Raw genomic sequence first — 27,935 nt, forward strand, 5'->3', positions numbered from 1 at the left:
GCATGGAAATCACCCATACATAAGCATTGCATGTGGAAGCCACCCATAGAAGAGCTGTGCTCTTTCTTTTTTTGGATGTACACAATCAGGGCTGGATTTAAGCTAGCGTGCCCCTAGGCCTTGTGCCCCCCCTCACACCCCCCCACTCCCACGCTTGTACCTCCCTCACCTACTGCTGTGTTGTTCCCTGATCACCAGAGTGGGTGGGCAGGAGCTTCAAATAACTGTCAAAATGCCACCCCCAGATCTTTGCCACCCTAGTCCTGGGCCTTTGTGACATATCCACAAATCTGGGCCTATAACCAATGCACATATAGTGCAGCACAGCCACTTACCTCTTACACTAAACAGAAAACAAATGGATTTGACTTCCCAAAGTACCATTATAGTGCACTGGTTTACATATATAGGTAAGCTCCCCTTTGGAGTCAAATAGTGACTTCATCCTACTTATGATTAATCCTTCAGGATTCTCCAGTGAAATTTCTATTTGTTCATATTTCAATACCAATTAAAACAATTATACATATAAAACTTTTAAAGACAAAGTAAAAAAAGAAAAAAACATTTTCTTACTCAATAAACAAATCAATCATAGGTAGGTTACAAGTCCAAAAGATACACATACTCTTTATGAACACATGGTGGTGCTAACTATTTACATATAAGAAACCAGTATTTCTGTAAAAAGCAATTCACAATTTCATTTATTGAATATGATGCCAGCACATACTTCTCATTAAACAACAGTGGTTTATTGGAATTGGTGGACATATGTACAGATAACGGTTATTCGATTATTGGGAATAGTATAGCGTACAAAAACAAGCTATGTATATTTCATGTCTCAGAGGACATTTTTAGAACTCTCACCAATGTTATTGTGCCTGCCGTTTATGAACCTGCTGGGCTTGCAGCAGAAATATTTCTTCCAGATGTATAAAAACGTAGATTGGAATTTTTCAATCCTGAAAGCATAGACAATAGGGTTCATTGCAGAATTTCCATGTGTCAGGAAGATTGCAACATAAGTAATAATCATTGGTGTCTTACAAGTCTTGCAGAATAAAGTGATGCAGTTCAACGTGTGGAGCGGAAGCCAACTTAAAGCAAACAGCAACAAAATTAATGCCAGAGATTTGGCAATTTTAAGTTCTTTTCCATAATACTTGTGTGGGTCTTTGGAATTTGCACATACTTTTTTGTTGAGTTGTTTCTGAATCAGATAGAAGACTTCAAGGTAAATAATAAGCATTAGGAAAAGAGGAGGTAAGACCCAGACAAAAAAATTGAAATAGACCATGTATTCCATGCTAATCACTGTCTCAAACTGACACGTGATGATCAGTCCACTCTCAGTGGAGTTCTGTTCGTTTTTCAGGTTATTCACATTGTTCCATCCGAACATAGGAACCAAGCCCACAAGGAAGGAGAGGACCCAGCATCCTGTGATTGCGATCCCGGCTCTTCTTGCTGTTACAACGCTTCTGTAACTAGAAAGCATAAGGAAAATTTTAGATACTGCAACCCTTATTAACCATAGCACAATAATACTGGCATACTAAGGCTAAGGTATATAGCTATTAATATAAATATCGGAATTTTTTCAGCCAAATTCTAGCAGCACAAGGATCTCGGTTTTACTTGCTCTTTGCAGTAATGACTTTGACTTACTAGCAAGGGTGTCATCCCTAGCAACTGTATCAGTTCTCTTTGATATCTCAAATGCCTGTGGCTATGAAATTTTCGCCGAGCTAATATCTCTAACATTACTCTAAGTCTAAAGAGCCAAAGAGGAGAAGTTGTGAATTAAAATGATGTTAATATTTTACCTCTTTTAAATTTTCTCTCCAGTGCTGAATTGATAGATATAATGATGATGATTCGCTTTTAAGGAGCTTCAAAGAGTCCTTAGCAAGCTTAGTGACTATAGGGCTTCAGAGGATAGGCAAACCTTCTATATCACTGTTCTTTGTCTGTCTTTGTTTGCTTAAATAGGGTTTTTTTTTTTAACTGTAGTGCACACTGGTGTCACTACTTATCTGGGTTCATTCTTATAATGGCTTCCAAGGACCAAAAGACATGTACACATACGTGGAATATGTGTAGCCATGCAATAATCTATAAAGTTGTAGAAGTAACCTTTAACAAGAGGTGGAGATATGATGCTTATGGTGGGGTGGTAGGATCCTGAGCTGGTGAATATAATTTATATTAAAGAGGTCATTATTGGTTATTATAGGTCATTATTGTTCAGAGTTTCTAAGAATGGCACTTGATTTTCCAGTTAAGCATTGTATTAGATATATAATTTACACGGTACATTTTTTGGCAAGAAAAATATACTTTTTTCAATAAGTGAGGTAGAAACACATTTATGCCACAATTAGACTTTCCTTTTACTTAAACTTGCTCTTTGTACCATATATACAGATTAGTGATGTGCATATTGGTCTGAAACCCATGGATTGCGTGGGTCCGGGCCAACATCCACACATGTTGTGGGTTGCAGGCAGGTCTGGGCCAAACTCTTCCTTCGGGAGCCTGTAATTATAAGTGCATGCCTGTTCTGCCCCCTTCATGATTAAGAGATGGCCTGGTTGGTCACAGGCCTATAAATACTGGTGACTCTCTGGGGCAAGTTAAGTGGGTGGGTGGGTAAGGGGGTGGACTTTTTGTAAATACTTTTTTTAAATACAAAGGTGCCCTTGTGTGGCCAGGTCTTTAATCAATCTTTTTCTCACAATTGATACGTTGGCCCTTACTAAATGATCAGATAGCATGATCGGACCATGCTGAGCTATTGTCACAGGTCTTATCCATTCCATGGTTAATAGGATTTTCAGTTTAGCCAGTTCAGTATATGATCATTGCCCAATCAAAAATCCAATGGGTAGGTGATCATGCTGGGCCAATACTTGGGTTTAAGGGCTACAATCTCATTTAGGAGGGGCCAGGGTGGCCACCAATGTCTGCCACTGTATTGGCACCCTAAATCAGTTCATTGTTTCAAATGTGATGTGTAAGAATTTTTTTTTAATAGAAATAGACTTAAATTAAATGATTTGGTAATAAATGGGAAAATTTCAGTAATGATTAATTCACATACTGATTATATTGTATAACCTGTACAATATTCTGGTATGCATTAAATTCTATCTAAATGCAAATGTAAATAATAAATGTGCAATGCACATAATGTAGGAGGGTTACATTTTGGGGCTTTTGCCCAACCAACAGGATTCCTATAATAAGATGAGAGCAACTTATAAATAAGCACAAATTACAGGACTTGTGTTGGTGTACACTTTGCACAAAGATTTGTGACAAACATGATGCATTGTGGGTAAGAATATGGAGATTTTCACCAAGTTTTGCAATTAGCATTGTGCCCATTTTGGTGCATGGTATATGCTCTTCAAACAGTGGATAATACTACACACCAAATGGGAAACTTTTAAATCCAGGACTCATTTACAAAGCAAATGCAACTGCATAATGCTAAAATTAATGTTAAATGTAAGTACTTGTTCTACTCTACAATGTTTCTTTAGCAAACCATGTTAAACTACATGCATAAATGTCAGGGCACATATAGGGGCAATTTCCCCCCCTGGAATTTTGCATAATTCACCAGTTGGAAACTTTTGTCTTGCCATAGTAAATATTAGTCTAAAGTTAAAGGAATGCTTAATGCCCATTTTAAGTGATCTTTCTACAGTGATTATACTGGCTTGTCAGGGGTTAATTCAGATTATCCATTTTCTGTAGTAATTATACTGGCACATCCTAGGTTAATATGCTGATTATCAATTTTCTGTAGCAATTATATTGGCATGTCTGGCTTTAAAATACCCATTATATATTTCAGGGCTGTCCAACAGGAGGTCCATAAGCAAAAGATTTTTATGGCCCCCAAACTGCTCAAAGGCTCCACAGACTTTACTATATGACCGTGCTGTCCCCCTCTGTGTGGCCCCCCACCTGTCTGGCTGCTTTGATGGCTTACCTTTGTGTAAGATTTAAATAGTATCAGTACTGAGATGGCCCCCTGCATGGTTCTCACCTCAGATTCAGGCTGTAATCCCCCTGTATTGTTTAAACATGTAATCCCCTGTGTTGTTCACACCTTTTAGTTTCTGCATTGTTCACCCCCTGCAGTGTTCACACCTCAGGCTCAGGCTGTAATCACCCACATTGTTCAACTGTTCACACCTCAGACATTGTATGTAGTGCCTGGACTAAGCTGCCTGTGTATATGGCACACACAGACAGCATAAGGGAGGCAAAGTATGGCACATAGGTAGTATAGGGCAGGGAAGTTATGGAACACACAGTGAGCATAGGGCAGGTAGAGTATGGCACACACAGGCAGCATAGGGGAGGCAAAGTATGGCACATAGGCAGTATAGGGCAGGGAAGTTATGGAACACACAGTGAGCATAGGGTAGGCAGAGTATGGCACACACAGGCAGCATAAGGGATGCAGAGTATGGCACATAGGCAGTATAGGGCAAGGAAGTTATGGAACACACAGTCAGCATAGGGTAGGCAGAGTATGGCACACACAGGCAGCATAAGGGAGGCAGAGTGCTGCCTGTGTGTGCCATACTCTGCCTGCCCTGTGCTGCCTGTGAGAGGTGAACCTGGCAGGGGTGTGTTCTGGGAGTTTGTTAGTAGTTGGAAACAGCCATTAAATGGTCCCTAAGGTGTGTAGTTATTTTGCTGGGGGTTGCTGTGCTATCCACAGGGGAGGAGGAAGCAGCATTTGGATTTAAGGGTGTGTCTTAATATGACATAATATCATTCTTTCATATATGAATAACTGTTGATATCCCCGCAGTGAGGACCAAGCATTTGGGTTTTGCTGCACTACCACCATTGTGATAAAATGGGTGTGGTTTGAAGTGGGTGTGGTTCAAAAAAGAAGGGGAGTGGCCAAAACTGGCTTCCATTAGCGGCCCTCCACCATGTATGCTAGAGAAATTCCGGCCCTCGGCACCGCAGAAGTTGGACAGCACTGCTATATGACATTGTAATTTTAACTGAAGCTCGCCCTGCAACATGCTGTATGAGATACAATTGACCCTCTAAATGTAACAAGTTTGACAGCACTGATCTATTTAATTTAGTGATTATACTGGTTTCGCCTGGGGTCAATATGCTTGTTATCCATTTTTCTGTAGTAATTATATTAGCACGTCTGGGGTATGTTTTAGTGAAATGGGTGTGGTGTTTAGGGGTGTGTTTACAAAGTGTATGTGGGCAAAAAAAATTTCACAGCTCTGCACGGGGATGAATTTCATAACTAATACTCTCTCTAAAACAGCCCCCCTAGTTATACAATTATGTAATTTGTAAGCGACTTTATAGGCTTTGCCTGGAAGATGCAAAGCCAAAATTAAAGGCACAAAATGACCAGTAGTAAAACAAAACACTCACCAAGTAAAAGTGGTGGTCTAGGTGCACCAGCCCCAGACTCTCAGCATAGGGTGCATAAAGCAAAAAGCAACAACCACCATGGGCAAATGGGCACTCAGGAAACTCCAGATGGATCACACATTTTTTAAAAGTAAAAAAAGACTTTATTCAAAGTTACATTTAAACATCTCCAAAGGCCCTACGTGGTTTAGGCACTTAGTCATGGGCTCATGTGTCTATATTCCCATGGTAGTTGTTGCTTTTTGCCTGGAAGATGCACAGGGAAGCACAGGAAGAAAGCATCCCCTTCTTTCTTATGGGGCTGTATTAACACAGGAGCATGTAAGCAGGGCCACCATCAGAAATCACGGGGCCCCTCACAATAATGTTTTCTGGGCCCCTCCCCCACACCCCCAATGGCCCCTCCCCCAGTGACCCCTCCCATCAATACAAAGGACATAAAACTTTGGTAGCCAGGGCCCCCTAAAACATTGGTGTCCAGGAGTTACATTTTGCATTGGTGCCAGGGCAGGTACCCCCTAAATCATTGCTAGCCAGCCCAGGGCCCCCTAAAACTTTGGTAGCCAGTGCCCCCCTGAACAGGCCCCCCCAAGCATTCTCCAGCTTCCCCCAGGCCCCCCCAAAGCATTCTCCAGCTTCCCTCAGGCCCCCCCAAAGCATTCTCCAGCTTCCCCCAGGGCCCCCCCACAAAGCATTCTCCAGCTTCCCCCAGCCCCCCCCCACAAAGCATTCTCCAGCTTCCCCCAGGCCCCCCCCCACAAAGCATTCTCCAGCTTCCCCCAGGCCCCCCCCCCCCACAAAGCATTCTCCAGCTTCCCCCAGGGCCCCCCCACAAAGCATTCTCCAGCTTCCCCCAGGGCCCCCCCACAAAACATTCTCCAGCTTCCCCCAGGGCCCCCCCACAAAACATTCTCCAGCTTCCCCAAGGGCCCCCCCCCACAAAGCATCCTCCAGCTTCCCCCAGGCCCTCTCCCCAAAGCATTCTCTAGCTTCCCCCAGGTCCTGCCTGCCTGCTGCCGCGGTGTCCTCCGGTATGTGCCACAGCTCCCAGCTACTTCTGCACTTTTATAAGGTTGCGCCCTGTGCGTGTGACGTCAGCACGCACGGGCGCAACCTTATAAAAGCGGAGAAGTAGCAGCACATAGCGGAGGACGCTGCCAGAGCCGGAGGAAGCGAGGGCCCGGCCTTGATTAAAGGGGGCCCGAGCTAAGAAAACTTTAGTATGGCTGGGCGCCCTTTAAAGCTAAAAACGTCTGGGCCCGGGACGATTGTCCCCCCTGTGCCCCCCTGATGGTGGCCCTGCATGTAAGCCAAACACAAGTGCAATGCAGCAATATAGAAAGAGGTTCTTCCTGAGCTTGCTTGCATTGGAAAGCAGGAGAACACCACCACAGGGGAGCACAGGAAACCTCTGGTGAGTACAAGCCCTTATTCCAGGGTTTTCTTGTATCCAAATGACCTGGGCTCAGTGAATCAATTATTGAGACCTTGTGTCAATATATATCATTACTGAAACGAGGTGTCAATAACTGATTTACTCAGCTTAAGTCATCAGTGCCATTACTGACATCTCATGCCAGCAGTGGCATTATTTGCACAAAAAAGCAATACAAATATGCTCTGCAACTTGCAAGCAATATGCTGGATTAGACACAAATTTGCATCCATATTTCTGAATTACGTGCATAGTGGGCTATATGCTGGAATTCTTGTGAAAACCACATGGCAATTTGCCTCTCTGAATTTTGCACTTGCACCCTGCTCTGTGTCCATAAATGAGTCTGATGTTTATGTGTTTTTTTAGCAGATCTTATTTAATACACATAAAATTTTACTTTAAAGTGCATTTTATTTAATGGCATTGGAATTGGTCATAAATCTACTAGAAAGGTTCTTTTAGTTATAATAATTAAGCAACTGCTTCTTCATTTTTTTTATAAAGCTTCTATGCAGCTGGACGATCACAAACTCAGTGTGCCGAGTGCTGACCATGAAGTTTGTTATAAATGAGCAGTATTAGGCTTTATTCCTTATGGCCTCGCTCAGCACTAAACTTAAATTGGCTTTTAAAGGGAGTGATTGCAGCACAATAACAAGAAAGTGTATCCTGCAAACCTGCTTTGTTTCAGGCATGTAGTCACACAGTTTGACAGTGCTTTCATATAGGATTATTGGATTAAATTCTGAGAATTGTGTAATAGGTATCTGCCCCCATTATTCCAGGATATGTTCTTTATCAAAAGTCCCATAGAGAGTCAGCACTAACTCTCTTTTTTAACCTACTAGACAGGACTTGCGCACACTGGACTCATCAGTAGCGATGAGCAAATTTTTTGCCAGGCATGGATTCGCAGCGAATTTCCGCACTTCGCAATTTGTTTCACGAAAATTCGGCGCGGAAAAAAAGACGCGGATGACAGAAAAGTTGCGCAACAAACACATTTTGCAGATTCACTCATCAGCACCTTGCCTAAAGTCAACAGAATTTGCAGTTCAAGGCCAGCTATTTATGTGATATTTCACAAATCATGGTTTAATACTAAAAATCATGGATTTTATTAGGTTAAAACCCCCATATGGTTGCCCTTTTATTGGCTCCACTGGGATCACCTGACTGCAGCTGGGAAGGGTGGGAGCTACAACATGTGGAGCCAATAAAAGGGCAACCATATGGGGGTTTTAACCTTGAAAGCAAGAAAGTTACAGGTAAAACTTAGTCCCTTGGCTAAATGTATATTGAAGCAGTAGAATTCTTAATGAATCGCATAAGTCAGTGTAGGAACTGGTCAGAAGGGATGACTTTGACGCAGTTGGCCAGCTTGAAGTATATTGCAATATATGGACAAACAATCCCTGTTTTGCTTAAAGGGAAGGACATTTCTTAGTAGCTTAATGCACCGAATGTCTTAATGTCCTATATATATTGATAATGGGTGAGTGCAGAGGATCTCTTGTTGTTTCTATGTATTTCGTGGTCACAACCTCATTGCACCCCCGCCTAATGGTTTATAAGTTAGTGGTTGAGCACAACTTCCCCCTTTTTTTTTGCTATATATATTATATATATATTATATATATATATATATATATATATATATATAAAAAGCCAAAATGTAAAATCTATTGAATACTTTCCAACTTTCTCACAGCAACAATTTTCTGAAGGGGCTAAACAAAATGTGCAAAGTTCAGATCCTACACTGTATTAGCAACATGTCTATGGATAACGCAATGCACACAGTAAATTCCCTGCAGTGTATTGCTGTGATGCCTGGGGTTAATACAACGAACAAAACTAATCTTGTTTAGTGTATTACTGTCATGTCTGGGGGTTAAAGCAATGCACAAAACTAATTTTATTTAATGCATTGCTGTCACGTCTGGGGTTCATACTCTGAACCCATTTTATACAATATATTCCTGAACTTTATGATATCTAACTTTTGCTAAACTATCTTTCTAAACAATGCCAGACAGCCCCAGACTTTGCTGAGAAGTTAAACGTCAACCGCTGAAAAGCCACAGGTACCAGGAGACCTGTAATCCGGATTTTAGAATGTATCCAAGTTATAAACAGAACCCAAAAAAGAATAAATGATTAATCCAAATGCATATTAACCTTGTTAGATTCATTACCCTACAGACTTTTTGCCACCCTTTAACAGGCCTGGATCATTCTATATTTAACCAGTAGAGGTGCTGTTCTATAGTTATGTATAGAACGATTTGTAAGAAGTATAGCAGCTTCTACACAGACAATGCCCATTGCATTGGGCCTGAAAGTCTCCAATAAAACATTAAGTTGTGTGATATACAACGACAATAAACAGGTCAGTTTTATTTAATAACAAATTCCCTTGTTCACTCAATTCTCCAACAGTACTTTGCTTTCAGAACTATAAGCAGGGATAACATGGAAAGATTAAAAAAGTGTAGGGGCAGAAAAAGCAAGATACTTATTAAAGTGAATAAATCTTACTTTGTTTTCAGTTATACCCCTTTAATAACGAACCCTCACTTCAGTATCTCTCCATCTCTCATGTTTTGTCTCCTGTTGGAGTAGAAAATATATTTCCTCCATTATTTATTTCTCAGCGTGTTTTCAACTCTCAAATTTCCTGCTTGGAATTCAAGACATTATTACTTCATGCTGTGATCTTTCTTTTTTTCTGTTTGCTTGGCTTTTCCAATATTAATCATCTCAGAACATTTATTGCCCACTCCAGTCCCTCTTAGCTTTGTAATTGAAGAGGAGAGAGATACAGGTTGGTTCTCTCCTATGTAGGGTACGTAGTTACAAGGTCTATGTTTGATACAGTGCTGTTCAACTTCAGCCATCATTTTTTGAACTTTATTTATATGGAAAGTAGTTAGGGACGTGATGGCAGTTTGGTCCCATTTTATTATAATGATAGTGATTGAAAGAGCAGAGTGTCCTTGTTTCTGTCTTACAGTATAATATTCCTTTGTCTATTGTCACATTTACAAACTCTCCAAACTCCTGCTAATGTTTGGGGTGTCCAAAAAGGGTAACTCACAGCAGAATCAGGGGAGTTGACATGTCTGAACCACGAGCACTGTCCAGATACCCAGGATAAAGATAACAAACCCAGTTACATTGGACAAACACAGCAAAGCCACTAAAAAACACACATGGAATAGTACTGTGAATGCACACATGATACATATCATATCCATAGTAGATCCAACTTGAACATACACACAGTAAACACACTGTGCCCCTTGAAATGTAGTGGAACATTAATTTGCCCTGTAGTAGGCATAGCAGTGAGCTTCAGCACACCTACCGACACACCTGCGACTGCTAGTACATATAAATCAGGTTATCAGCAAGGGCACAAACAAGGCACTGATAATGTGCCGTTAAAAAGCTTTTATGGTATGCCATTATTATATTTAGAAGCATTCTGCATAACAGGTTTCCTTTAGATTGTAAGTTCTTGTGAAGTGGTCCTTCAGTGCTATTTTTTATCCTGTAGCTTTTGTTGTTTAAATATCATTATGCATACATATATTTTAAGCCAAATGAGTGGATGAGCTTTCCCAAAGACAGAGAGTATAGGAAGAATGGACCAAGTACAGAATCTTGTGTTGCCCCCTACATTTAATTGAACTTGACACAGGCCTGTTTAGTTGAAGAGGGGAGAGTTCCAGAGGTCAGTGAATGGAGTAAGACCTGGATTAAGCTCAGCAGCAGGAAAAAAAGAACAAGTTGTGAGTGGGGGTGACAAGAAAAGCATGAAAAAAGAGTGAGAATATTAGAAGAGGATATGACATGACTGTGCATATATGTACTGGGAAAAACAGGATGAGAAAAGTGGTGCAAAAAGTTATATAGTGTATAAGAACTTTAGTATGTAGATGGGAGAAGGGATAAGGAGACATGATTAGAATAATGTCACTGGAAGAGTTATTGCTGGAAATTGAAAATTATTGCTGGAGAAGAGAACTAATTGAGCAGTACAGGTAAATGAGCAGTACAGGTTATCCAGAAAGTTTTAAAACGATTCCCTTTATCTCTGTAGTAATAAAACTACCTTGTACTTAATCTCAACTAAGATATAACGAATCCTTACTGGATGCAAAAAATCGTAATGGGCTTATTTTAATGTTTAAATGTTTTTTTAGTAGTATGGAGATTCAAATTATAGAAAGACTGTAAAGAATGCTTAATCAATACATATTTGTACATATATAAAATTAACTATAAACCTTGAAATCACTATAGGCTTGTATATTATATTTGTCCAAGTCAGTAAAGCTATTTTTAAAGACATTAATGGAATCTGCCATCACAACGTCACTGTGAATAACTATTTTCAAGTGAAAGTTCAGTTCTTTAAGTCTAATGGGGTTGCCTCTTGTTTTTTTGTTCTTTTCTATGTGAAACATTATCCTGCTCTATCTGTTCATAATGTCATCTTATTTACTTGTAAAGAGTAATCATGGCTCCTTACAAGCACCTTGTCTCCAGATGAAACAACCAAACCACAGCCTTTATCCTCGTAGTTAAAAAAATCCTACACTCCATTTACCAGTTTAGTTGCACATCTCTGCACTCTCTCCAGCTCATTAATATCCTTCTTAAGGACTGGAGCCCAAAACTGCACTGCATACTCAAGGTGAGGCCTTACCAGGGACCTATAAAGAGGCAAAATGATGTTTTTTTTCCTTGAGTCAATGGCAATATTAGTAGATTCTATATCTATATAGGGAGGTTTAATATTTAAATTAAGTTTTTGGGACCTAAAAGCCTATAAAAACATTAAAAGTCTATAAAGCCTTAAAATCTTCTTCCAGCCTGCAACTGAAACTGCTATTTGGTTTTTGCATCCAGTCAAAAAAAAAAAAAATACATTGACTGCAATGGTTTAATACACTTACTACTACTTAAAGACAAGATCAATAAAAAACAGGAGATAAAAACATTACATTGTTATCTAAAATAAAATGTTGAATACTGTTCCATGCCATGAGTACACATTATACACACAATGTACTGACACAATCTGTAACATTTTTTTGTGTGTGTATTTTCCCACAGACAAATAGGTAGCTAAATATTCTTGTGGGCTTGCAAATCCTGTTTTAAATTCACAAAGGAATTATATTAAGCATATGCCTTCTGTTAACTTTTACTAAACTATTTAGAGCCTTTAATTGTTGGGATGTTTAGATGAGGCAGCTAGCTAATGAAGAGAAAACAAAAACCAAACTACAGGCTAGTTTTGAAATACAGTTTTGAAGATGTGTGTAGTTTAATGTTAAAGCTGTATATTCTAGGTACTAATACAATATCTAACATCATAAAAGAAGAAATCTGTAAATGGGTAATTTAAAAGGGCATATTATTTGATTATAGAATCCCATTAACTAAGAAAACAGTTATCAAGGGAAAGGGCTGATCAAGATAGCATCTGATAATAGAAAGCAAATGCATGAGGGGTCAGTACAAAGATTTCTCAGATTAACTATTTTCCCAAGGGCAGTAAAAAAAAGAAGAATTTCTTCTGACAAATATTGAAAGATGTTGATCCGGAAATCATATATTATTGCCATATTTGGACAATTATTGTCCAAGTGTTTTCTCTACAGTTATGTTAATTAAGTACATTTTTACTGATAAAATTCATAAAGTTTGTTAGGATATAGCCCAATCAATAAAGAATTTAAAATACAGGACAAAGGAGTTCTAGAAAAGTATGCAGCCATCCTGCTGAAATAGTAAGTACTTATTACATGTAAAGAGAAAAGACAACTAATTGCATCAGTAAATTATTCCACTGGCATCTGAAGATACAGCACTTTTATAACTGTAAGCAAATATGCAGTGAAAGAAAAGAATTAAGGGATTATATATAATATAAAAGTCACAAAACAATGCTGATAATAATTAATCTAGATTGGTATCACATTGTATCTCAGAGACTACAGCACTTTGCATCAAAATTTAATAATCAATCCCCTGTAGCATTAGCTTCTATAACAGGCAAACCTCACTTTCTGCCTGATAACTTTCAACTACCCCTAAGCTTAGCTTCTCAACCCGAGCACAAGGAGCGAGTGAGTGTCACTGACAATTCTGACAGAATTCAAGATGGGGAGCTCCTGTGCACAACTTTGAATACCTGAATCATTACTGTTATAGAGATTCTGATTTAGTAAATTCAGTATATAAAATACAGGTATGGGACCTGTAATCCAGAATGCTCGGGACCTGGGGTTTTCCGGATAAGGGATCTTTGGGTCTGCTAAAAAACCTGCTAAAAATAATTTAAATATTGAATAAACCCAATAGGATTGTTTTGCCTCCAATAAGGATTAATTATATCTTAGTTGGGATCAAGTACAAGGTACTGTTTTATTATTACATAGAAAAAGGGAATCATTTTTAAAACTTAGAATTATTTGCTTATAATGGAGTCTATGGGAGATGGCCTTTCCATAATTTGGAACTTTTTGGATAACGGATTTCCGGATAAGGGATCCCATACCTGTACTGCCTTTATACTAATACTTGTTTATAGGGTTTCGTTATGCTTCAAGTGGCATAAAAGCTTGCATTTTACAATTAACTAAAATAACTAATACAAGGCATCACTCTACATTTTCCTGTTTTTAGCAAAAGCACCATTATAGGTCATATGACCTTTTTACTAATTAACTACTGGAAGCATTCTCTTTTTCCGTTAATTTCTTTATTAATGGACGTGCAATTTCTTCATTTTATCAATAATGAGCTCATTCCTAATATATTTGCTTAGGTATTCATTGGCTTTTACCTGGGACCACAGATTCACATGAGATTATGAGTAAAAGTTAATGGGTTGTTCTTGCAAGGAACAGTATAGTAGCTCCTACTCATAAGAATAAAAAATGCAGATAAATAGCACTCACTGGGAGTACAAATATCTTGAAAGAGAGATGCACATTTATATTAATTTCAGGTAAGAGATGCCAAGCTATTATTATTTTGCATCTATTCCAGTTAAGTGCCAGCAAGACTGTAAATTCTAATTTTTTTTTTAGAATTCCGATTGAGAATATTCATTATCTAATTATTAGTCTGAGACAAGAGTTTTAAACTGGATTCTTAATTACTCTTGTAAAAACTGACAGCAAGCCGGTATAGGCACATAGTACTGATTGAGCTGGATGCAAGATCAATTACATTATTTACAATTAGTTTATTTGAATTCAACATTTAATTAAATTAATGCAGTATCTGGAAGGACAGAAAGTGCTCTGGCAGTACTTTGGCTCCTGATGCAGTGCAGTCATGCATTTTCAGTATTTATATATTGCAGCATCCTTGTGCTTTTATTTGAATATCAGACAGTGCACCAGACATGGATTTGTTAAATAGGTTATGTAGTGTACATCTTGCAAATTGCTTTTTCTGCTTTTATTTTTCATACATTATTTATCACAATAGCATGCAATTCATGAAACTGCAAGCATTTTTTTTTTTGCTTTATTATGATGCACCATCATTTTTATGAGTAATTCTTCCTTGTTTTCCTGAGTTATGGATACTTATATAGTTTATTCTTTGATTAATAGTGTTAACAGAACCAAAATGTCACTTTTAAGACTTTTGGCAAGCAAGTGGTGTAAGTTAAACAAAGTCTCACAGTCATTTCAAGTTTAAAATGAGAAGAAAAGTAATTTTGGCATTTTACTGCCAGTAGATTTGCCACATTAGTGCCACCTAGAACACTATTTATTCTGCAGAAGTGTTATAGAAAGAGCCTTAGAAGCTTTCTTTGTTTGCTTAAGATTACAGCTGCCATTTTAGCTTGGTCTTCATAGCTTCCCGCTGTATAGCTCTATCCTATAGCTAAGATTACACATTCCTAAGGGAAGGCGAGGGAATTATTATCAATCTTGTGGGAGGGGGAAGCAGTAGAGATTAGAGGACTGTGTAGACTCTAGGGCCACAGAAATGAAGGATTGTTTTGAGAGGAAGTCCGATACCCTAAGAACATGTTTACAAAAAAGGAGACAAGAAATCCTGTGTTTCTTTTAATAGAGGACTTAGTGCAGCTTTCTGTAAGTGCTTATGGCTGTATTTACATTACTTCATTTTTACTTTTCCTTCTCCTTTAAAGTAAAACTCTTCCTTGCACCTTAAGCTGGCCATATAATTACAGATTCACTTGCCTGCATTTACAACAATGGTACATGCAGGCAGTTGGGAGGAGGAATTGTCAGCTTTTATCTGCTGTGTATGGCCACATAGTCATATAATAGGTGCAATAGAAACACTGATGCAACAAAACTTAGTAGCAAGTGCAACATTTTTGTTCATGTGTTCAAGCCTAGCTTTTGCATTTATTGTGGTGAATGGGCACATAGTTGTTCTTGGTAGAATAGCATAATTCTCCAGGCTAGTGCACTTTTCTAAGGACAGGAGTGCCTAGTAGTAATAATTTACTTATATTTTAAATGTAAAAAATACTACCCTTGTTGACATATGCTCATTCGGCTGAGCTTATGTAACAGATAGAGGTGCATCTTTTTTAGGCTGCATTGTTCGAAACCTCCGTCTTTTTCTTCCATTATAAAGTAATGGAGTTTAGAAGCCCCTTTGCTTTCCATAGTGGGTGGTGCAACCTATTCTCTGAATAGTAGTAATCCACTACTCCTTGCTGAAATAAAATGAGAAAGGGGTTGGGTGAATCTGTTCCTTTGTTTTCCATAGTTAATGGAGCAAAGATTTTCTGGAAAGCAACTTCAGGTCTGTATCCTATTCCCACACATTAAGGTCATTATTTTGAGCACTCAGTTAAGTTGCCTGTATGTGGGAATGTGGGACGAAACCAGAATATGTAGAGGAACCCAACGCAATCAAGGGAAGAACATACAAATGTACTGAAGTGATGAACATTGTGCTACTATTCATTGTGGACTTCTGGTTCATTATTTGTACTTTATGGACTATCAAAGTGTGTTTTATGTATTTTATGAACTATTAATATGAGTGGTCTTCTGGTTTCTCATTTGCTCTTTATGGACTATTAATATGCGAGTGGTCTTCTTGTTCCTCATATGTATTTTATTTATTAATGAATAAAATGAATTGCCAGTGACATTGCAACATAGTGCTGTATTCAAATAGTGCATGTCAGGTTACAAACTAACCTGGAATAAGGTTAGTCTAAATACATGACTTATCTTGATGCAAAATATAATATATTCCTAAAGTAAAGAGATACATTGATTTCAGCGCCTAGTCTTTCCAAACAAGTACAGGTATAATGCATAATTTGCACATTGCAGTCTCTCATTCAAAAACATTAGCGCAAAAGTACATTTAGCACAAACATCCTCCAACCAATCAGGGAAAGCACTGAATTTTTGGTTTATATTTTATGCCTGTTTGATCTTACAACTGTTTATATACGCTGTGCAAATGTTAGCAAAACATACATTCTATTCAAATCAAGTAGTCCATCACCCTTTATAATTTTCTGGCACCACTTAAATGTGAATCTATTTTTAAAGAAATACCTACAAAATGAGTCAGCATTACCCTAATTATTACAATAATTTTGCTCCCTAAGAACAGTAACAAATAATACAAATTAAGAAGAACTTAAAAGATAGGGAAAAATATTGCTGAAAAAACCCCACAAAATCTTTGGAATATTACAAAAATCTAATCTACAATTCTCATTCTCATATGTGTAATTGCAGATTTAATACAAATGGTGATTTTTAAGGAACAATCATCCTCTTTTCTTTAAAGTTCTTAATTTCAACTAAGTAACTACTTGGAGTTGGAGCAGCTCTTCATATCTTAACTTAAATGACAGCTTATTTTATAAACCATGTTCCCTCTAATTTCATTGTGGCCATGTGACAATTTTATTTTAATTGTACACAGAGAGGTTGGAAGGTTAGAATCCATGCTAAATGGGTTTTAACTCAAATTCTCTGTGCATAACAGCAATTATGTTTTGTCTTCGCACTGGCCTCAAAATGTGTGTGTGCACAAATGGAGAGACGACATTGCTTGTATGGAATTAATAATTAGTTACAGTCTTTAATGAATTGTGCCAGCCCCAGTGGACCACACATATGGGTCAGTTTAATCAAGGGCTGATTAACCAGCCACTATGTTTTTGGAAAGCTGCGAAAAAACAAAACAGACACTATGACCGCATAAAAATGCCTTGCATATAGTGTCCTGGACAGAATTGGACTTAGAATGACACCACCACAAAAAAGCAGTGAGCCACTATGCTGCCATAAACATTCTGATAATATTCACTCATCAAATATTAAAACTAGCAAGAAATATTAGTATATGGAAGCCACAGCGAGCATGCCCTGCAGCCCCCGTGTACATTTAGAAAAGCACTCACTACGCAAAAATAAAACAAAATTGTAATTAAAAATGACTGTTTGCATTGCTGAAAAAATGGTCCCTTTCTCAGGGGAAAGGTCTGTCCTCTACTTTCTGTAATGCGCTGAGGGACTCTTTAATAAATCTTGTTCCTGACCCATGAGTCAGCTTTATACAAACTTTGATTGGAGGTAGTTCATAAATAGAGATTTATCTAGGATTTTTCATTCTTATATGGTAATAAAACCAAAAAGGGTTTCAATGTATAGTTGAAAATTATTAGCATTTTATTCTTTATTCCAACTATTTTTTAACATTTGCTTTGCCTAAAATTCTGCTCTGTAAATTATAGTCTTGGCCATTAAGGTTTCCCAGCCTATGTATTCTATATCAAGGAGGCTATTATTACATAATTTCATACAATGCTTTTTAACTATACGTCGGTTTGAAGATTGTAAGCTCTTTTGGGTAGGGCCCTCTTCACCTCTTGTATCGGTTATTGATTGCTTTATATGTTACTCTGTATGTCCATGTATGTAACCCACTTATTGTACAGCGCTGTGGAATATGTTGGCACTTTATAAATAAATGTTAATGTAATGTTTGAAATGATGGGATGCATTTTTAATGTGGTTTTACTTGCTTTCAGATAGAGAAGCACAGAGTCATGATCCATGACTTATTGCACATACTTTATTATAGTCATATTTGGAATGCCAGTCAGTATTGTTTCTTTAGATATAAGCCAGTTAATTAATTTCTTATGACCACCAGATTTATAATAATATTAAAAAACAACTTTGCTTAACAATTTCCATCTGTTTTCCCTTTTTGCGGACATGAAGTGTTTATTTTCTTCTTTCTGCCTACAACTGCTCTTTATCTGTTTTTGTTTTTAGATATCCTATGTCACCTCAAGCCTCACATAGCTAAAACCAAGTGCCTTATCTTCTCACATTTTATTGTACTCTATACATCTGCTTTTCACTCTCCGTCACTAGACTCATAATTGCTTACACGTCAAACTGTGTTTGAATAATAAAGGCCATCAACTAGCCTTCATTCTTCACATTGTTTCCTATGGGCATCATATTTGAAGCATTTCAGTTAAATATGTTGCTAGGAATTTTTTTCTCAGTCCCAGTTGTATTGCTCTAACCATTTCAGTGTAAGAAAATATAAACATTTTTACTCTGGAATTGTAGAGCTATGCACCACCAATAAATGCAATATTCACTTCGCTTTTGCTACTCATAATGAGAAATATATGAAATTCAGATAGCCTAGGAAATCTTTTAGGGGGATATCCCTTTTTCCTTTATGTAATTTGGAATTTTCAATATAAAGGATCTATCTCAGGAAGCAATGTTTTGATTAACAAGTCTGTTGTTTGCTCCAGGTCTAGTAACCATAACAACCAATCAGCAAAAGCATGTTTTGTCTGCTATGGGTTACTTGACCTAAAAGGAAGAGTTAATTGGTTTCTATGGCTTACTAAACCTGAAGAAAACTTTGCAACTGATACACTGCCAAATAAAACAACAACGTAAGCATGGATGTAGACATATACACCAACTGCTAAACAGACGAAAGGGGATATACCCTTCTGTTTTAATTGAGCCCTAAAACTTGGGTGTATCTATTAAAAAGAGTTGATCTTAAAATAAAAAATGTCATATGGAGCAGCATGGTTCTTTAGGCTTCTTGGTTTAAAATGAGAAAACAAGCATATTACACAGATATGTGCTCCATCTATATAGTAAACTTCACAGCCTTCACCTTTAGTGCAACGACTTGTTTATAAAGAAGGATTAACTATAAAAGGAAAGTAATACTGTATTACATGCTGTAATTATGGGTTGGGAGTGATTATCTATTTAATACAATAAGCCTAAATGTTTACATTTACAAAGCAGTGTTTTAAATGAATTAATCTGCCATGCTTTTGCAGAATTTCTCAGAATGCCATTCTAATTGAAATATTAAAAGCAACCGTAGACATCTTAGGGGGCATGGACATAACAATAGAGGTAGCAGACCCTGGGTTGCCCAGGGAGGGACTTACTGATGCAGTTTCAATGATGTAACTGTTAGGGGGTAAACTTTGCTCCAGATGCTTATTGAAAGAAAACATTTTATTAGTCTCCATAGGTCTCTACACCAAAAGCAAATGTTGGTTTTGTTATTACATTACATTGTTTGTTTATTACCCTATTACCAAGCAACTGACATGGCTATGCTTCCAACATGCTGTAAATACATTATCATAAGTTTTATTGTCTTAATATAAAAAGTAACTAAGCTGTTCTGCAATGAGTTTTAATATAGCTATAGGATCTCTTTTGTGGAAATGCAGAAACCCAGAATATGAGAATTATGGCCCTCCCATGAAATCTATTTTAGTTGTGCCACTTTTTACATTATTAATCAACTGTTTCCCCATTCTACCTACTTATATACATTTTAAATTCTTTAATTGTCATTCATAATTATTGTCCTTACAGCTATATTTCTTTGGAAATAGAATGAACAAAATACTATAATATTAGAGTATTAGACTAAATGGAGAATGGTACAAAAGATAATGGTAAAAATATAAGCAAATATATTATAGAAATACAAAAAAATGCTTACTCATTACTCATGTAAGGCAACATTTTGTTTTAAAAACTGTAAGGGATATTTGTATTTTAGTGTTCTTAAAAAAAAACTATTAAAAAAGCATTAAGAAATATTAGTTCATTCAAAATATTAATCTACTGACCTGGTTGGGATCCTGACTCTGAGATATCTGTCCACAGCAATGGCTAGTAGTGCTAAAATGGAGCTTTGGGTCAGAATAAGCACTATGCAGACCACCATAAGACAGCTATAAAACTCTGTCTCCAGTCCAATGCTAATTATGATGGCGAGTGGGATGACCAAGGCACCTACAGCAATATCAGCCACGGCAAGTGACACAATGAAAAAGAAAGTGGTGTCTCTGAGGGCTTGGTTGACAATCACAGCCCAGATTACCAGTATATTTCCAAGTACAGAAATCAATGCTATCACCGCCTCGAAGACAATGTAAACAACAAGCGAGGCTGGGATTCCCATGCTGCTTCAGTCCAAAGAGACTTTCTTAAGCTTCGACCTGGGAAAGACAGTGTACAGATAGATGTTATTTATTATCCACCCTTGAACTAGCAGTTAGGCAAATAACCGTAAAGAAAACAGTCATAAAAAGCAGCAACAAATCAAGGTACAGAGTAAATAAAGAAATGCCAGTGGTTTATATATGCAGCTTTTAGGCATCTTTTTAAAAAGTAAAGAGATTTGCAGATAAAAAAAAATGAGTCTATCATCATCCAGATTGCATACAATATATCATGGGGTACTGGGGAATATTTAATGTTTGTGCATAAAAGTTCAGTTTGTGCAAAACCCAATTGTATGACTTGTTTGGCCCGTCCAAATTAAAATAAATCTTATATGCTTATAGTAATGCATAGCAGAAAAATCTTCAATCCTAAACTGAACACATTGTTGACCAATTAGTGAGAATGTTCATTTAAAAAAAAAAAGTGTTCACAGAAGCCCATACAGAAGGTTTGTCAGCGCTGCTCTCTACCATTAGGTCATCTGTCTGTGCTTCTATTGTTGCTGCTCTGACAATAAGCCCACAGGATTGCCTGTAAACATTGATATCAGTGATCTTGAGAAGAAGAGGAATGAAGGGGTCCTGCTGCTGTCATTCAGAAAAAAAATGAAAGATGCTGGTGGGGGAGGGATGTCAGAAATTCATGGGTAGGCAGCACTGTGGAGAGGAAAACTTGGGGAAGCAGGAGGGCCTGATACTGGGAGGGGAGCATGGCAGCGAAGGTGCAGGGAGTTTGATGGGAAGCTGAAAGAATGCTCAGAATTGAGAAGGCAGCAACATTCTCACTGAATATTGTAGGGAAGCTGGGTAGGGGTAAATGGTGCTGGGAATTGTACAAGTGAAGGTCCTGGAAGCAGGGGATAGTATGAGCAATGAAACTTGTGGTGATGTAGGAGAAGGTATCTGACTAGTAGAACTGTACAGGAGAGTCATTCATTTCATTATTTTTTAACCAAATAACTAACATTTTATGATAATCTAAATAAAGAATAATACAGACTACATATACATACAAGGCTATTAGAAATAACCAAGGAGTTCTGTGATTTATAAGGTCACAAGTTACCCTAGGGACTTCCTATATCCTAACAAATGACAGTGGAAATTAAGCAAAATAATCTTTAAATAATACATTTTAGGAGAACAAAAAATGTATTAAAAAACATAAAGCAATTGGAAAATTCATTATTTGTAGCATACTACAGATTTTACAGACATAGAGCAGTAGTTTTTAGCTGCTAGGGTCAGTGACCCCCTATTTGAAAGCTGGAAAGATGGGAAGAGGAAGACAAATAATTCAAAAACTATAAAAAAAAAAAAATTAATGAAGACCAAAGTTGCTGGGAATAGGCCATTCTATAAAATATTAAAAGTTAACTTAAAAGGTGAACCATCACATTAACAATTCATGTAATCACTATATATTGTTTTATTACTGCCTACATAATCAGAAATGTCATATGCCTCCTTTACAGTTCCATTTTCTAGTTTTTTGTTATATATAGTGAATACAGTTAGCCGCCATTATGGTTAGAAACTATAAAGTGTAAGTCTTTCTACTGAGGTTGTTTAGATGGAGAATGATCTTTTACTGTTTCTTTCCAAATGTAAACAAGTATTATAATTGCACTGGTAAGATCTATACTTAGTAAATGTTTTTTAACTGTAATGCTAATGGCCCGTTGAAGTGGTGATAGTTCCCATTCAAGTCAGCAGTAGAAGGCATGTGCAGATTTGGGCAATTGACGCTCTCTAAAAGTATCTATGATATCTGCCACCACAATACTAAATTACATTTTCTGAAACTCACTCATCAGTATCACATGTGAAACTAGCTTCACTTTCTTTTGTTAACGGTTTGTTTTCCTCAAATTGTAAAATTTCTAAAAGATCATAGGGCTGATTCACTAAAGTGCGTTAAAACGAGCGCTATTTATAGCATGCGTTAAAAATTTTATCGCGTCTTCTTTTTCACGTCTTAACGCACAATTCACTAAAAGGATATTTGCGTTAATTTAGACGCGATGCTGTTTGTGTTATTTAAGTCGTGAAGACTATTTTCATGCGGTATTGATGCAACACGCGCTAATTAACTCAGTGCGCGCTACTTAACGCACGTGCACTACTTATCGCGCGCACGCCATATTAGCCATACACACCATTACGTTCGTAAAACTACTTTTTTTTAGAAAATGACCATTTCCCTGCAAACTGGAGGCTACATCACTCTAGGGCCAACACAGACTTGAATAAATCACACTGCAAAGTCCATATTGTGTTGCCAAAAGCTCATGAACTGTACTTTTCTATAATTTCCGCCTGCCCCAAGTAGGTGTTAATTTTCGCACAGATATTTAGTGCGTCTAAGTGTTTGTGAATCATGCATTAGTATTATTTCTGCGCGAGAATTAATGCAATGCGGTAAAATTAACGCATTCGGTTATGCGCTATTTAACGCACGCGATATGCGACTTAACGCATGTGATACTTTAGCGAATCGTGCGTTTTTTTCGCGTCTATTTTAACGCAAAAAAAGCATGCGATAACGCTTATCGCACTTTAGTGAATTAACCCTCATGTCTCTATAAGGTCTCTTACAGCAACCATTCTTCTAGAATCTAGATTGTAAGCATCCAAGAAATGCTTTCATTCCTTATATTTCCTCCTAGTGATTTTTTTAGTAAAGGTCTGGCCAGATGGAGAATTATACAGGGAGGTAGGTATAGGGTAAGTTCCATCTCAGGACAAAGAAAAATAATAATAATTTGTTGCAGATTACTCTATATTTTCCAACTATAAAAAGCTACTCATGGCTTGGTCTAGGAGGGACCTAAAGCAGGTTCAAGTGTGTTTTACAGGATTGGTACCAGGATGTAGGGGATGGAGCCCTGCATGCATCCTGCTTGCATATATGGGATATCAAGGGTTTAAGTATGGGAAAAAAATACTTGGTTAATATTACTTTACAAGCAGTTTTTGTTCTGTATCTGTGCTGTAGCTGTAGGGTTAGAGTTTTTAGGATCACATTTTTCCTTACTGTACCAATTCACCTTTCTATAGAGTATTTGTTTTTCCACTTAAACATCTTTCTGTCTGTTTAATGCTTCCCCTTCAGCTGATCTTCCTTAGGTGCATTCATTGGTTCATAATCCAAGCCCAGCTAATTATTTTTCAGTAAAAAGACAAAGCAAATTGGTAGCAGCATGCCTGTGCCTCATAAATGTTATTATGTGATTTTTCTAGCCCAGAGGCTCCTAAAGTGTGGGTCTGGCTCCTCTTTTTAGGCCCGGGTTATTGGAGGAAAGGATGGAGGCAACCCGAAATTAAGGGGCACATTTACTAACCCACGAACGGGCTGAATGCATCCGATTGCGTTTTTTCCGTAATGATCGGTATTTTGCGATTTTTTCGGAAAATTGTCGCGACTTTTTCGTTACCAATACGATTTGCGCGAAAACGTTGCGCCTTTTCGTAGCGTTAAAACTTGCGCGAAACGTTGCGCCTTTTAAGTTAACGAAAAAAGGCGCGACTTTTCGCGCAAGTTTTAACGCTACGAAAAAGGCGCGACTTTTCGCGCAAGTTTTAACGCTACGAAAAAAATCGCCAGATTTTGCGTAACTTTCGGAATGGCTACGAAAAACTCACGTTTTTTCGCGCAAATCGTATTGGTAACGAAAAAGTCGCGATAATTTCCGAAAAGTCGTAAAGTCGCCGAAAAAATCGCAAAAAATATGAAAAAGTCGCAAAATATTCGTTTTCCAATCAGAATTTTTCCAATTCGGATTCGAATTCGTGTCTTAGTAAATCAGCCCCTTAGAGTTACTATTATTAGTTCATTTATTTGCTAAAATCTTTGGTAAATGGCATTGCTGCCAATTTTTCAGCCAACAATGAGACTATCCATTCATATTAGCTTGGAGCAGATTGCCACTATACGTTTGGCAGCGGATTAGTGGCACACACTAGGGTGCTTCAGACTGTTTTTTGTCCAAGTCATTTTTAGCTCAGTGCAGGTGCATTTGTACAAAAGTCAGTGTTTTTTTGTAACTGTAGCCTGACCTGTCCAAGTTTATGAAATTACCATTGAAATAAATGAGCAGCAATTGTGAGCACCTCATCACCTGCATGCAGGGCTGAAAATAGCTTGAGTGACAAAAACCCTGCATCACCCCTTCTGCCAATTCCCTAAAAATTGCAGCCAGACCCTCTAACAACTGGACCACAGGGAAGGGCAGAATGCACATGAGACACAGTATGCAGCTTTTCTTGTGCGTTCTGCCCTTCATCATGGTGCCATGGGTAAAGGCCCTTAGGAAAGAATGGACTGTGTTATCTCATGCATTCCTGTGCGGTAGAGCACAGAAAAAAGCCATCACCTGGAAACGCAATAATAATAAATGCCTGTGTAAAGGCCCTAATGTTCACTTGATATTTATAAGTTACAGTTACTGCATTTTTAGAGGACAATGGCACATGCAGAGATTTATAGTGTTTGCCCAAACATAAGCCAAAACACCTTAAATAGCCCTTCTTTGGCATCTATAAAGATTGCCTGAAAGTACAAGCAGCCTGGGTAGCACAGGCACAGGCCTGGGTAGTGCAGCCACTGGTTGTTTTGGGCCTTTTTCCCTGTGTTGGCACTCCTAAACATCACGACCAAGCACCTGAAGTTTCCTTTGTTACATTGCTCTTAAGAATTTCTGAGCTTTTGCAACGTGTCAGACTGTAAATGCTTAGTAGAATTCTATTTCTTATCATTTTCCCTCTAACCCCATGGGATGTCCTCTGAACAGTTCCAGACCTTTTCATTGATCTTGATTTTGTGCAGTATAATTAAACCTCCTGCAGACATGCTTTTTGTGGAGCAAACACTAATTTTGGCCTTGTTCACACTAATGACTTGGCTCTGCTGTTGGACTACAGTGACAAATCTTTGTAATTTTTGTTTTACTTGTTGTTCAGGCTGGACACTGAAGTAGCCTAAATACCTACCATTTCTTGTTGCACAAGACATCATAGTAACCAATGAAGAATGCAGAACACAGTAAAGGTAATTTGCATTTGTTTTGCTGAGTAAGTGAACGCCTACCCTCTTTCACCTGCTATTGGTTTCTATAGGATGCTATAAGAAATGCATATGCCCTTGACAGTTTTCTAAAAGACATAGGCTTTTTTTGTTCTTAAAGTATATTTGGACAAATGAATATATGTTTTGTTTTTAAATAAAGTATAACCTAAACAAATTTTAACCTAAATCTTATTTTGCTTTTTTTCAGAGCAAAGGATAACATAATATACTGAAAAATTGGGGAAAAGTTCTAGCATTAGGAATATATATATATATATATATATATATATATATATATATATATAGCATGAAATAATCCATGGCCGGCACACCCTTAAAATTCAAAAAAAAATTTTATTAAAAACTCATTGTTTAAAAACCAACGTTTCGGTCCTCATTAGGACCTTGATAAAGGATGTCCTAATGAGGACCGAAACGTTGGTTTTTAAACAATGAGTTTTCAATAAAAATTTTTTTTTGAATTTTAAGGGTGTGCCGGCCATGGATTATTTCATGCTAAATACTCAGATTTTGGCTGTGCACCCCACAGAATACTAAAAGCCTTAGAGTGCAGACACCATCAGGACTGATATATATATATATATATATATATATATATAGTCACCATGGGGCTTATAACTATGGTGCCAAAGCTAAAATTTAACAACATTTTGACGTTGGCAATTGTGGACGTCAGCATTGTGGACACAAGAAAAGGTATGTGGGGGTCTCCGCATCGGATGTCGTGGCCCCAAACACAACATTTATTCATGCTCCCTGAAATACATTTCTTGGCTGTTATTGTTATTATCCTGTATTTGCCTGGCTCTTCAAACAAACACAAGCTAGGGCCACAAGGTGAATTTTTTTCATGAGTTTATATTAGAGAGGCAGTGCCTTCACAGTATGTGGTCGATAGTTGCCTACATGGGTAGATACAAGTGTTTGCTTAGATATTTGCTTGTGAATTCAGCTGCCAGCAAAATCCATGGGGGGTGGGATGAAGCTGGCAGCTTATTAACCATTTCTAACCACAGGATAATGCAGCACATTGTTGGGCAGATAAGTTAAGCAAATAGTATTTTACAGTAAGCACAACGGAGGGCTTGACTGGCAGTGACAAATGAATTGTACACCTACAGTCTGTTATGCAGATGTAGCTTAAAGCTCACAAGACACAGTTCACCCCATGCATGAGCACACAAGTTGTACAGCTGCACACACACACAGGTAATGAGTACATGGATAATTTTGTATCAGGCTTGGCTCCCTCTATGATGCTGTGCACATTGCTGTTTAAAGTGACAGACAGACAACAGAGGTGTTTTGTGCAAGTGTCTTTCATAGAATTAGAGTTTGCATTGTTCATGTGACCCTAGTTAGTTAATCGATTTTGAACATCCTATTATTATTTTACAGGAAGGAAATAAGTTGGGTGCCAACTTTCTAAATGCCCTGTTTCCGGCAAGATTGATTCCTAGCCTTGTTAAAACATGGAGTGTCAGTTTAACACACAAATTTACAGCAGTGATAAAATGATGGAGAATGCCATTTACCAGCACATTACTAAAACATATTTTTGTATGCCCATTGCCACATACAATAGGGAAGAAAGCTTTATACTTAGACCAATTTCATAAAAGGTCTCATATAGGCAACTGGGTCTGTTTGGGGTGACTGTGATCGAGTTTGTTTAGACCAGTGGCATAGTAAGGGATGCTAGTAGTTGGCTTTAATGCCAACTCATAACACTGATAGATTGGCCCTTCTTAATAGTGGGGCTAAACCACTTGCCCTTCTGAACAATGTATTGAAATCCACGTACATTATTGATTTATCTTCTTTACTGAAGCACTAGTTTGAAACACACAATATCATTGATGTTCTACACAGGCAGAACATCGGAGAGACAAACGTCTGAACTGGTTAATCTTTGTTGACAGGCTGAAGACCACAAGGTTTGCCACATTTGGAAAGTGAATTCAAGGTGCAAGTTCTCAGTCTATGCTCCCTTTACTTGTGCTCATTCAAAGATAAGATTTTCTGCAAAAATTATTACTTTGACAACAGGCCAGCTATAATAGTCATAAGACTAAATTACCCAGTGTATATATACTAGCTTGCCAGCGATAAAGTGCAGCCGAGCTGTTAAGGGAATACCAATAGACAGCCCAGTTTTTGGGATTTTTGTGTTATGTTCAGGCCAGCAGTTTAAGGCAAAGGATTTCATACAAATTATCCCCAGACAAGCTAGCAATGTTCTGTATAGAGAATTGTTTTTGTCTGACCTTAAGGATGATTCAGCTTCCACTATGACTATATAGCTTCCACAATTGATGACTGGTCTTGATGCAGAGACCTGCTGGCAGCATTATAGTGGAAGAGAGTGCTCTCCTGCCTAGACCATACGC

General features: G+C 37.8%; 1 protein-coding gene across 1 annotated transcript in view; it reads right to left on the reverse strand.

Moving 5' to 3' along the window:
• Nucleotides 1–678: 678 nt before the first annotated feature.
• The window catches only part of adora1 (adenosine A1 receptor), a gene marked incomplete at its 5' end in the record, with an annotated part of 29,887 nt that continues 2,630 nt past the window's right edge, over nucleotides 679–27,935 (reverse strand). Inside the window, 2 exon segments of the mRNA NM_001113069.1 lie at nucleotides 679–1,493; nucleotides 20,079–20,450. Coding sequence (NP_001106540.1) covers nucleotides 848–1,493; nucleotides 20,079–20,413 — 981 coding nt within the window. The 3' untranslated portion in view covers nucleotides 679–847.

Source organism: Xenopus tropicalis, chromosome 2 (genome assembly GCF_000004195.4).
Source record: "Xenopus tropicalis strain Nigerian chromosome 2, UCB_Xtro_10.0, whole genome shotgun sequence".
Taxonomy (NCBI): Eukaryota; Metazoa; Chordata; class Amphibia; order Anura; family Pipidae; genus Xenopus; species Xenopus tropicalis.